Here is an 11,167-nt window from a genome sequence, read left to right on the forward strand (position 1 = left end):
GCCAAAGCTGCCCTGTCTCCTCCCTGTTAGTGAATAATAGCCTACTATAGGCGTTCTTTGACCATTCTGTTGTAGGCTAGTCCACCACCACACCCATTTCCCAACTCCACCAAACTCTTTCTCTCACACACGCACTTATCTCTCCAGCACTCAGCTTTGACAGCCCGCTCCATACACCAGTAGCTCCGGGAATGGGATCATCATTAGTGAGTGCGAAGAAAAACTTCCAGTTCTTCCGATTCTACGCTCTCCAAAGACTACTCTTCAAACTGCGGGGATAGCTTCGAGATAAAGCGATAGCGACTGGCAGAAATAGATATTACAGGCGTTACAAGTTGATGAAAGGAGAGGTAACTTTACGCACTGTGGAACGACAAAGCGAAGTGGGTCAAGCGACAAATGGGGTGAAGTTTGGACTTTAAATTATATGAGAACATTTACTACTGAATTTATGGGGTAGAAATAATTTGTAATAATTTTTTGAAATACATTAACATCACAAAGGGGGTAATTCGGATAACATATCAGGCGTGCGGCGCGTAAACGTAGGCCTATGTGTTTGTGGATGAATGTGCTTGGAAAGTTTTATGTAGGCAACCAACTATTCTCTGTGACTCGATTGCGGATGATTAATAAACATTAAGACTAAGTAGGCCTAAGTGAGTGTGTTTTGAGCCAAAGCTAGAAACCAAAAAACTGCCACGGATCGTAATCAGCAATGGCAAAGTGGTTTAGTTCCGCCATCAATCTGAAGAACGGGACCGAACGGGTCCGCTCTGCCTCGGAGTCCGGCACTCAACCCCGAACCAGACATGGGTTAACACCGGGGACCAGTCTGAAGGGGAACCGGGTCAAGGAAAGTGCTGGAGGGATGGGCTCTATACTGACCGGAAGAAACCGGAAAAACTCGGCCATCGAACTTGGTCGGAACGGCTCGGGTACTGCCGGGAACTCGTTTAAGGACGGTAAGATCTGGGACAGTCTCATCCCTGGGAAGAGTAGGAAGAATTCCAAGCTCGAGGTGGGGCCTTCAGAGGAGCATCGTCCCACCAGGACATCCAGTTTGGCGCATGCGTGCATCAGCAGGATGATCAAAGTGGACAAACAGGACAAGGGTCCCAAACATAGCGGTACAGGTGAACAGGTGGGATCCGAAAACGAGAGGGGGAAGTTGGACATCAAAACAACGATGGTGAGTGGCGCAGATTTGGTACTGACATCTTTGTCAACAGTCTTAGATTGAACAAACAAAAATGAAAAAGGCATTTAGTAGTAACAATATATGCTATAATGCTATAATTAGCCCTACAGTGTTATTAGGCTTACTGTAATTTACATTTGATCTTGTTGTTTATTGTCATATGTGTATGGAAGCATATGGAAGCTCGTTCCCGCTAACGAAGTTATGAGATAGTAAGTCATAATTACGTAATAGCATGTGGTGTATGGCCAATATACCATGGTGAACTGTAGTATGGTCTGATATACTACGGTTTTCAGCCAATCAGCATTCGGGACTCGAACCAACAGGTTTATAAAAGGAAATAATGCACGCCCTAGAATGCCCTTCAAGCCAATCAGAAACATGTTTTCGACAAAGCCATGGTATAACTCATGTTTGACGATGTTTGAGCTGCTTCTGAAAGCAAAAGTCGTATTGAAAACATTATTGGCATTGTTGATTTAGATTTTCATAATGGCTATGATGGGAATGGTATCAATTTAGTAAACTTGCTAGCTTCTTCAGTGGTTGTTGGACACATTTCTAGCAGTAAATGTATTCAATTATAGCCATGGTATGAAATGGATAATCAACTCGGGGCTCAATACATTCTCTGGAAAATAATGTAACTCCGTTGTGGAACGCTAGTGCGTCGTGGAACACACTTTCCACGTTGTTCATTATTTTCCATACAACGCATAGCCACACGTCGATTATCCCTTACATATGTAACATAAGTCATAATTATGAGATAGTGCATCCGAATAATGAGATACTACGTCATAATTATGAGGTAGTCATTCATTATTATGAGATATGTAAGTTATAATTATGAGATAATAAGTCTGGATCATGGACATTGAATAGTCCTGCAGGTAACGACCCCTTTTAAAAGGAAAATCTGTGATTCAAACAATAACAAAGTGTACTCCCCGCCACTTAATTGGTAAACAGCTGAGGAATGGGGCAGGAGACATGTAACCACTCTTAAATACATAGACGCAAGGACTCTCACACACAGATGTAGGATCTTCATTTGATCCTGTATGCTACAGCAGGAATAGAATCCTGCAGCAACAGGAAATGGGAATTATTATGTGGATTATAATTCATGGCCATTTTTTGTAGGGGTTGATACATTTTTCATTATGGCAAATCAAGTCTGTTATTTTAAAGCGGAAATTACAAACTGTAGAAGCCTTTTTAATCCTCAAATAGACTACAAGTTTGCCATTCCTGCTGTGCAGGAAAATTCAAAGCAACAAAATTGACCAAATTAAGATCCTACATCTGTATGGATGCAAGAACTGACCATCTGTGTTGTGAACCTGTACAGTGTTTGTTTACAATTACATTGTTTACAAACAATGGAGTAACACAAGTTTATATTTTTGGTTCTAATGGGGTAAGACCATTGCTCATGAGGAATTTCTAAGTTACATTCTTCAAGAATCAATGGCTATATATTAGTAATTCATTAATTTAATTAAACAGGCACCAACTCACAACAACAAAACTCTTCAGTAAATTATTTTGGAACAATATCACCACAAACTCACTCTCTCTCTCTCTCTCTCTCTCTCTCTCTCTCTCTCTCTCTCTCTCTCTCTCTCTCTCTCACACACACACACACAGACACACACACACACAAAGTCTGTGATTCACGTAATACAGATCGCCTAAATGTATCTCCTAATAATGACTTACTATCTCAGAATTCTGACTTAGTATCTCCTAATAATGACTTACTATCTCAGAATTCTGACTTAGTATTGCAATATTATTACTTACTATCTCATGATTATGACATACTGTCTCATAATAACGACTTACTATCTCATAATTATGACTTAGTATCACATTCTAATGACTTACTAACTCATAGTCAGATTTTTTTGTAAATTGGGTGGCGGGAACGAGCTTCCATACATATATGTGTGCACTGATATAAAGAAAGAACTGTAGCTCGGAGAGTTGTGATCAGTCTCTCTCTCCCACCTCAGCCTTTGTCTCTACTTCTCCCTCCCCCTCCTGTCTCTCTTTCCTCACCACACAATGCACTGTGTTTATAACCCGCTGCATTCATACCACAGCGCTCGGGACCAGCCTTACAGAAAACACACAATGAGACCTAACCTCTTTCCCCAGTCTGTCTTCCTGTGTCCCTTCCCCTCCTGTTCCCTAACTGCTGTCACCCTCACATACAGACACAGACACACACACACCACACACACACACACACACACACACACACACACATACAGACACACACACACACACACACACACACACACACACACACACACACACACACACAGACACACACACACACACACACACACACACACACACACACACACACACACACACACACACACACACACACACACACACACACACACACGATACCTCTTTCTCCTCCTATATTTCTTCCTCTAGTGAAGGCTATGTTTGAGGCATCACCTAACACTGTGGTGACTGTAGCTCTCCCACAAGCAGCTCAGATCACTGTGGCGCCGCTTTGATGAAGATCATACAGGCAGTCAGACAGACACGTAAACACTCAACACACAGAGCCATGGGAGGGAAGATACACACAGAGCACAGAGCAGGGGAGATTCCCCAAGAAACATTCCCAGTTCGTCAAGGGGACGTCTCCATACCAACTAGACTGTTACAGGTTAATTACATAGGTTATTGCAGTTACTCTGGCAGAAGGCCTACAGTATAGTACTGTGAAGGTTAGGTAGAGCATTTAACAACTTCTCTCCCGCTGTGTAGCTGATTATTCTGGAGGACTATGCTGACCCGTTTGATGCAGAGAAAACGAGGGAGCAGAGGGAGGCGGAGAGGGAGGGAGAGAACGATGGATACATGGAGCCCTATGACGCCCAGGTTATCATCACAGGTCAGTAAGGTCAGGGGTCAGATCTTGTCCTGGAGAGCTACAGGGAGTCCAAGCTTTTGTTCCAGCACAGCACTGATACACACTGGCTTAGTTAATCAACGAATCAGGGCTGGAGTTAGTGCTGGGCTGGAACAAAAGCCTGCACTCCCTGCAGCTCTCCAGAATCAAGGTTGTAGACTGCTGCTGTTAAAAGGTTTTTAAAGGATCGGACTAGAACGAGACCCTCCGCTCTTTCTCCCCTGACTTCCTCCCTACTGGCGGTTGCTATGGGAATGGTGTTGTGCTGCGACAGTGGGTGCAGCTTCCTCTTGGATTTCCTGTCTCCTGCCTCTGTTTCCTTTACCCCATTCTCTGGAAAGGAAGTTACCTCCAGTTTCTTCCCCCCCACCCCTTCCATTTGACTTTACTTTTGTGTGAAAAGAACCAAAAGACCCCCACCTCCCATCCCCCTCCTCCTGGTCTCACCCAATCACTTCCCAGAATTCAGGAAGAGGTCTGTTCTGTCATCCATTCAGGCTCTGTGTTGACCTTTCTTCCCGTAGCTCCATTGTTTAGTCACACAATAGCCCAGACACACAGGCTACCTGACGGCCTCCACAGACATGTCTGACCACATCACAAGCTACTAAGCTATGTGTTATACTCTTAGAAATAGGGGTTCCAAAAGGTTTCTTCGGCTGTCCCCATAGGCTGTCTCCATTGGTTCCAGGTAGAACCTTTCTTGATCCAGGCAGTACTATTTTGGGTTCCATGTAGAACCCTCTTTGTAAAATGTTCTACCTGGAACCAAAAAGGGTTCTTCTAATGGTTTTCCTATGGGGACACCCGAATAACCCTTTTAGGTTCTAGATGGCATAGTTTTTTCTAACAGTCTACAACTGAACAATGGATCACAATCATGTCACATTAGCAGTAATGTTGGAATGGCAGAGTTGAGGGTTTGATATCCACATGGGTCAAACAGGCTTACCAAATAATGACCATGTTATTGTTCTAATGACTTTGTAGGTATTCGTAGGCGGGGCTCCAAGGACCTGCTGAAGGTGTGTGTGCTGCTTCCCAAGGGAGATGGAGAAGGGGGCAAGCCCGCACCCCCCCACATCTACGACACTCCCTACGAGGGGCTGCTGGAGACAGATGGGGAGGCAGGAGGGGTGTGGATCCCTGTGACACGGCCGGAGTCAGACCCTCGCCCCCCTGGAGAGTATGAACTACCCTGGGAGTGGAGGAAGGAGGACATCGTCAGAGCACTGACAGGTAGATATATGTTTTCCAGAGGGAGGGAGGTAAAGGGAGGGAAGGAGGGAGGTAAAGGGTGGGAAGGAGGGAGGTAAAGGGAGGGAAGGAGGGAGATAGAGGGAGGGAAGGAGAGGGAATATATTGGATACAACAACGATACACAAACATACACAGTTCTCTCTCTCTCTGTCTCTGTCTCTCTCTGTCTCTCTCTCTCTCTCTCTCGCTCTCTCTCCAGCCCAGTTTAAGAAGGGAATGAGCAGTTTGCCCCCTAAAGAGGAACCTCTTCCACCCATCAGACAGCAGACTCTCAGTCATCAGCAGACCCTCAGACAGAAGACCTGGAACAAGAAAGTCCTCGTCCCCTCTCCCTCCTCCCCTACTTCCCCCATTCTCAAACTCTCTCCTCCCTCACCACTCTCTCATTCCTCTCCCCCCTCTCCCACCTCTCACTCTTTTCCCACTCCCAAACTTTCCCCATCCTCTTCTCCTCCCTCCACCACATCCACACCCAACGCAGAGACAGCCAAAGTGGACCCCACCCTGCCCCTGGAGAAACAGAGGTACGGGAAGAGGAGAGAGAGAAGGGAGAGGCTGGATGGGGGGGAATGAGATACACTATATATACAGCAGTATGTGGACACCCATTTAAATGAGTGGATTCGGCTATTTCAGCCACACCTGTTGCTGTCAGCTGTATACATTTGAGCACAAAGCCATGCAATCTCCAAATAGACAAACATTGGCAGTAGAATGGCTTACTCAGTTACTTTCAATGTGGCACTGTCATCAAATCAAATGTTATTGGTCACATACACATATTTAGCAGATGTTATTGCAGGTGTAGTGAAATGCTTGTGTTCCTAGCTCCAATAGTGCAGTAGTATCGAACAATTCACAACAATACACACAAATCTAAAAGTATAGAATGGAATTAATAAATATATAAATATTGTGGACATCAGAGTGGCATTGACTAAAATACAATAGAATACAGTATATACATAAGTGATGAGTAAAGCAGTATGTCAACATTATTAAAGTGACCAGTGATTCCATGTCTACAGTATGTACATAGGGCAGCAGCCTCTAGGGAGCAGGGTTGAGTAACCAGGTGGTAACCGGCTAGTCATAGGATGCCACCTTTCCAACAAGTCAGTTCGTCAAATTTCTACCCTGCTACAGCTGCCCTGGTCAACTGTAAGTGCTGTTATTATGAAGTGGAAACGTCTAGGAGCAAAAATGGCTCAGCCGTGAAGTGGTAGTCCATACAAGCTGAAGTGATGTAGTGCGTAACGCCTAAAATCGCCTGTCCTCGGTTGCAACACTCACTACTGAGTTCCAAACTGCCTGTGGAAGCAACATCAGCACAAGAACTGGAGCAGTGGAAACGTGTTCTCTGTAGTAATGAATCACGCTTCACCATCTGTCAGTCCAACGGACAAATCTTGGTTTGGCGGATGCCAGGAGAACGCTACCTGCCCGAATGCATAGTGCCAACTATAAAGTTTGGTGTTGGAGGAATTATGTTCTGGGACTGTTTTTCATGGTTACGGCTAGGCCCCTTTAGTTCCAGTGAAGGGAAAGCTTAACACTACAGCATACAATGACATTCTAGACAATTCTGTGCTTCCAACTTTGTGGCAACAGTTTGGGGAAGGCCCTTTCCTGTTTCAGCATGACAATGCCCCTGTGCACAATGCGAAGTCCATGCAGAAATGGTTTGTCGAGATCTGTGTGGAAGAACTCGACTGGCCTGCACAGAGCCCTGACCCCAACCCCATCTAACACCTTTGGGATGAATTAGAACGGCAACTGCAAGCCAGGCCTAATTGCCCAACATCAGTGCCCGACCTCACTAATGGCCTTGTGTCTGAATGGAAGCAAGTCCCCGCAGCAATGTCCCAACATCTAGTGGAAAGCCTTCCCAGAAGAGTAAAGGCTGTTAAAGCAGCAAAGGGGGGACCAACTCCATATTAATGCCCATGATTTTGGAATGAGATGTTTGATGAGCAGGTTTACAATATGACATTCATCCCCATCCATTCTACTGCTCTGAAGTCTAAACATTGTATGTATGTTTATTTCTCCCTCTCTTCTCCCCTCTCCCCCTCCTCTAGCTGGTACCATGGCAGTGTGAGTCGCCAGCAGGCAGAGGCTCAGCTCCAGCGCTGCAGGGATGCCAGCTTCCTGGTTAGAGACAGCGAATCAGGGACCAGCAAATACTCTATCGCGCTCAAGTTAGTGTGTTTCTGTGTTACACTTCTCACTCTTCAGTGAGCACTCATTAACCACTTTACACACCACAGACATGGAGGGTGAGCAGCATGTGTTGGAATAACTAATCCCCTAACCCTTTGCTACAGTACAGACATCCAGACTGTATCCTCTAGTTATGTAGCTATAGCTCCACATCTTCCCCTGTTACTGAAGTAATATGGTCTCTCTCTCTCTCTCTCTCTCTCTCTCTCTCTCTCAGGACCAGTCAGTGTTGTGTCCATATCATCGTGGCCCAGACTAAAGGCAGTAAGGGTCTGGGTTATACTCTGGACCAGAGTAGCTGTGTGTTCAACAGTATACCAGAGGTGGTGCATCACTACTGTACACACAGACTGCCCTTCACTGGAGCTGAACACATGACCCTGCAACACCCTGTCCCCAGGCCACACTGAACACACACTGAACACACACACACACCACTGCAAAGGAGTAGCAGGTCTCACCCAAACAGCCTGAGAGGTACAGTATCATCTTCAGTTTCTCCAATGCACAGCCTAGTGGTCAAACCCTCACACTGCGTAGCACAGAGAATGTTTCAGGAGGGAATAATGTTCTGTACTATGTTTTATGTCATGTCTCATATGGGCCACAGAAAGAGTGGCTGATGCTTTTGCAGCGGCTAATGGGGAGCCTGATAAATACCAAATGCCAAATGTTCAGCTAGTTAGCCTAAGTACCTGTATGTGTAGTGTGCTCTGGGTAATATTAGGCCTCATTGATTTGATAGCTGTCTGTATTATCATCAGACACATACAGTATGGTGCCTATTAGACAGAAGTATGATCTGTTTTTGATGTGAATGTATTTGCACATGTGATGGTTTCTGCAATGACCCAGGCTTGTTACTGTAATATCACAGCCTTGTTACTGTAATATCCCAGGCTTGTTACTGTAATATCCAAGGCTTGTTACTGTAATAGCCCAGGCTTGTTACTGTAATATCCCAGGCTTGTTACTGAAATAACCCAGGCTTGTTACTGTAATAACCCAGGATCTTTACTGTAATAACCCAGTCTTGTTACTGTAATAACCCAGGCTTGTTACTGTAATATCCCAGGCTTGTTACGGAAATAACCCAGGCTTGTTACTGTAATAACCCAGTCTTGTTACTGTAATAACCTGGGCTTGTTACTGTAATAACCCAGGCTTGTTACTGTAATAACCCAGGATATTTACTGTAATAACCCAGTCTTGTTACTGTAATAACCCAGGCTTGTTACTGTAATGACCCAGTCTTGTTACTGTAATAACCCGGGCTTGTTACTGTAATAACCCAGGCTTGTTACTGAAATAACCCAGGCTTGTTACTGTAATAACCCAGGATCTTTACTGCAATAACCCAGTCTTGTTACTGTAATGACCCAGTCTTGTTACTGTAATAACCCGGGCTTGTTACTGTAATAACCCAGTCTTGTTACTGTAATAACCTGGGCTTGTTACTGTAATAACCCAGGCTTGTTACTGAAATAACCCAGGCTTGTTACTGTAATAACCCAGGATCTTTACTGCAATAACCCAGTCTTGTTACTGTAATAACCCAGGCTTGTTACTGTAATAACCAAGGGTGTTACTGTAATAACCCAGACTTGTTGTATAATTCATGAAATACTGTAATGTTGCCTGGAATAAAGTGAATGTGCATTTAGTTTCTTCTGTTTTTTAGATAAAGGCAATTTAATAATTATGACACAGACACACAAACTTGAAAATAAAAGAGAGCCGCACACTCTAGGAGCTCAGATGCAAACAGACACACACACAAACACACACATGCACACACGCGCACACACACACACACGCACACACACACACACAAGCACAATGACGTGCGCGCACACACAGATCAGAAACACATATGACTTGGGTGATGATTGCCCCGTGATGAGAGTGAGAAGCTAACTACAGGATGTGTGAGCTGAGCTCCTCTTTAACCGCAGAGCCATTGACCTGGGTAGTAAATCAATTAGAGTTAGACACTACATAGGAACATACACAGAGAGAGAGAGAGAGAGAGAGAGAGAGAGAGAGAGAGAGAGAGAGAGAGAGAAACACACACTTACAAATGCACAGGCACACCTCACATTTACACCATGCACACATAAGTTGAGTACACACAAAACCATTCACATGGTAGGCTTTTTAAAAAGCCACAAACAACAATCTTTTTTTGAAAATAATAAGCTTCATCACACATGTGGCCACCAGACGAGCTAAAGGACTTCTATTGTGCTTCGAGGCAAGCAACACTGAAGCATGCATGAGAGCACCAGCTGTTCCGTACAACAGTGTGATCATGATCTCCTTAGCCGATGTGAGTAAGACCTTTAACAGGTCCACATTCGCAGGGCCAGACGGATTACCAGGACGTGCTCACAGCTCAGAGTTCAACACCATAGTGCCCTCAAAGCTCATCACTAAGCTAAGGACCCTGGGACTAAACACCTCCCTCTGCAACTGGATCCTGGACTTCCTGACGGGCTGCCCCCAGGTGGTAAGGGTAGGCAACAACACATCTGCCACGCTGATCCTCAACACAGGGGCCTCTCAGGGGTGCATGCTTAGTCCCCTCCTGGACCACTATTGTTTTCACTATATATAATACCTCTTGGTGATGTCATTCGGAAACATAATGTTAACTTTCACTGCTATGCAGATGATACACAGCAGTACATTTTGAAAAATGTATGCAGACGATACACAGCAGTACATTTTGATGAAACATGGTGAAGCCCCAAAATTGCCCCCCAAGGAAGCCTGTGTTGCAGACATAAGGAACTCAGACAAAACAGAGATGCTAATGTTAGGTCTCAAGAAACAAAGAGATCTTCTGTTAGATCTGACAATTAATCTTGATGGTTGTATAGTCGTCTCAAATAAAACTGTGTGTCACACCCTGATCAGATTTCACCTGTCCTTATTATTCCCTCCAACCCCTCCAGGTGTCACTTGGTACAGTATCCCTGGTGTATTTATCCCTGTGTTTCCTGTCTCTCTGTGCCAGTTCGTCTTGTATGTTCCAAGTCAACCAGTGTGTTTTTCCCGTGCTCCTGCCTTTTCTATTCTCTTTTACTAGTCCTCCCGGTTTTGACCCTTGCCTGTTTTTTGGACTCTGTACCAGTCTGCCTGACCATTCTGCCTGCTCTGACCTTGAGTCTGCCAGCCACACTGTACCTCCTGGACTCGACGTCACGACCAAGGGTTCAAGGCTATCATGGAGCGAATCAGTGAGTTAGGTCATAGGCAGCCTGCCACCTCCGAGACCACCCAACCATCCAGTAATCTGTCTATTATCAGTCGTGGGTTTGTACAGCCTACCGCGGCTCCTCCGGAGCGATATCCTGGGGATCCTGGAACCTGCCAGGGTTTCTTAATGCTCCCTTATTTTTGAGCTGCAGCCATCTTCGTTCTCTTCGGACCGGTCAAAGATAGTGTATATTATTACGCTAATGTCAGGAAGGGCGCTCTCCTGGGCTACGGCAGTTCGGGAGCAACAATCCACCATTTGTTGTCATCTGGAG

General features: G+C 45.1%; 1 protein-coding gene across 1 annotated transcript; it reads left to right on the top strand.

The window, feature by feature from the left end:
• Positions 1–65: 65 nt before the first annotated feature.
• Positions 66–9,294, top strand: LOC112238149 (SH2 domain-containing adapter protein E-like). Its single transcript, XM_042319365.1, has 6 exons — positions 66–1,192; positions 4,004–4,130; positions 5,139–5,387; positions 5,608–5,932; positions 7,490–7,609; positions 7,849–9,294. The coding sequence occupies exons 1-6, from the start codon at positions 719–721 to the stop codon at positions 8,039–8,041; spliced, it is 1,488 nt and encodes a 495-aa protein (XP_042175299.1). The 5' UTR covers positions 66–718; the 3' UTR covers positions 8,042–9,294.
• Positions 9,295–11,167: the final 1,873 nt, after the last annotated feature.

This window comes from Oncorhynchus tshawytscha, unplaced genomic scaffold (genome assembly GCF_018296145.1).
Source record: "Oncorhynchus tshawytscha isolate Ot180627B unplaced genomic scaffold, Otsh_v2.0 Un_scaffold_17_pilon_pilon, whole genome shotgun sequence".
NCBI classification, from domain to species: Eukaryota; Metazoa; Chordata; class Actinopteri; order Salmoniformes; family Salmonidae; genus Oncorhynchus; species Oncorhynchus tshawytscha.

Bases quoted from the DNA above. Each gene is read 5' to 3' on its own strand.
- LOC112238149 (XM_042319365.1), top strand. From the start codon at position 719: ATGGCAAAGTGGTTTAGTTCCGCCATCAATCTGAAGAACGGGACCGAA. The intron at 4,131-5,138 runs GTCAGTAAGGTC...ATGACTTTGTAG, and splicing joins CGCCCAGGTTATCATCACAG to GTATTCGTAGGCGGGGCTCC. The intron at 7,610-7,848 runs GTTAGTGTGTTT...TCTCTCTCTCAG, and splicing joins AAATACTCTATCGCGCTCAA to GACCAGTCAGTGTTGTGTCC.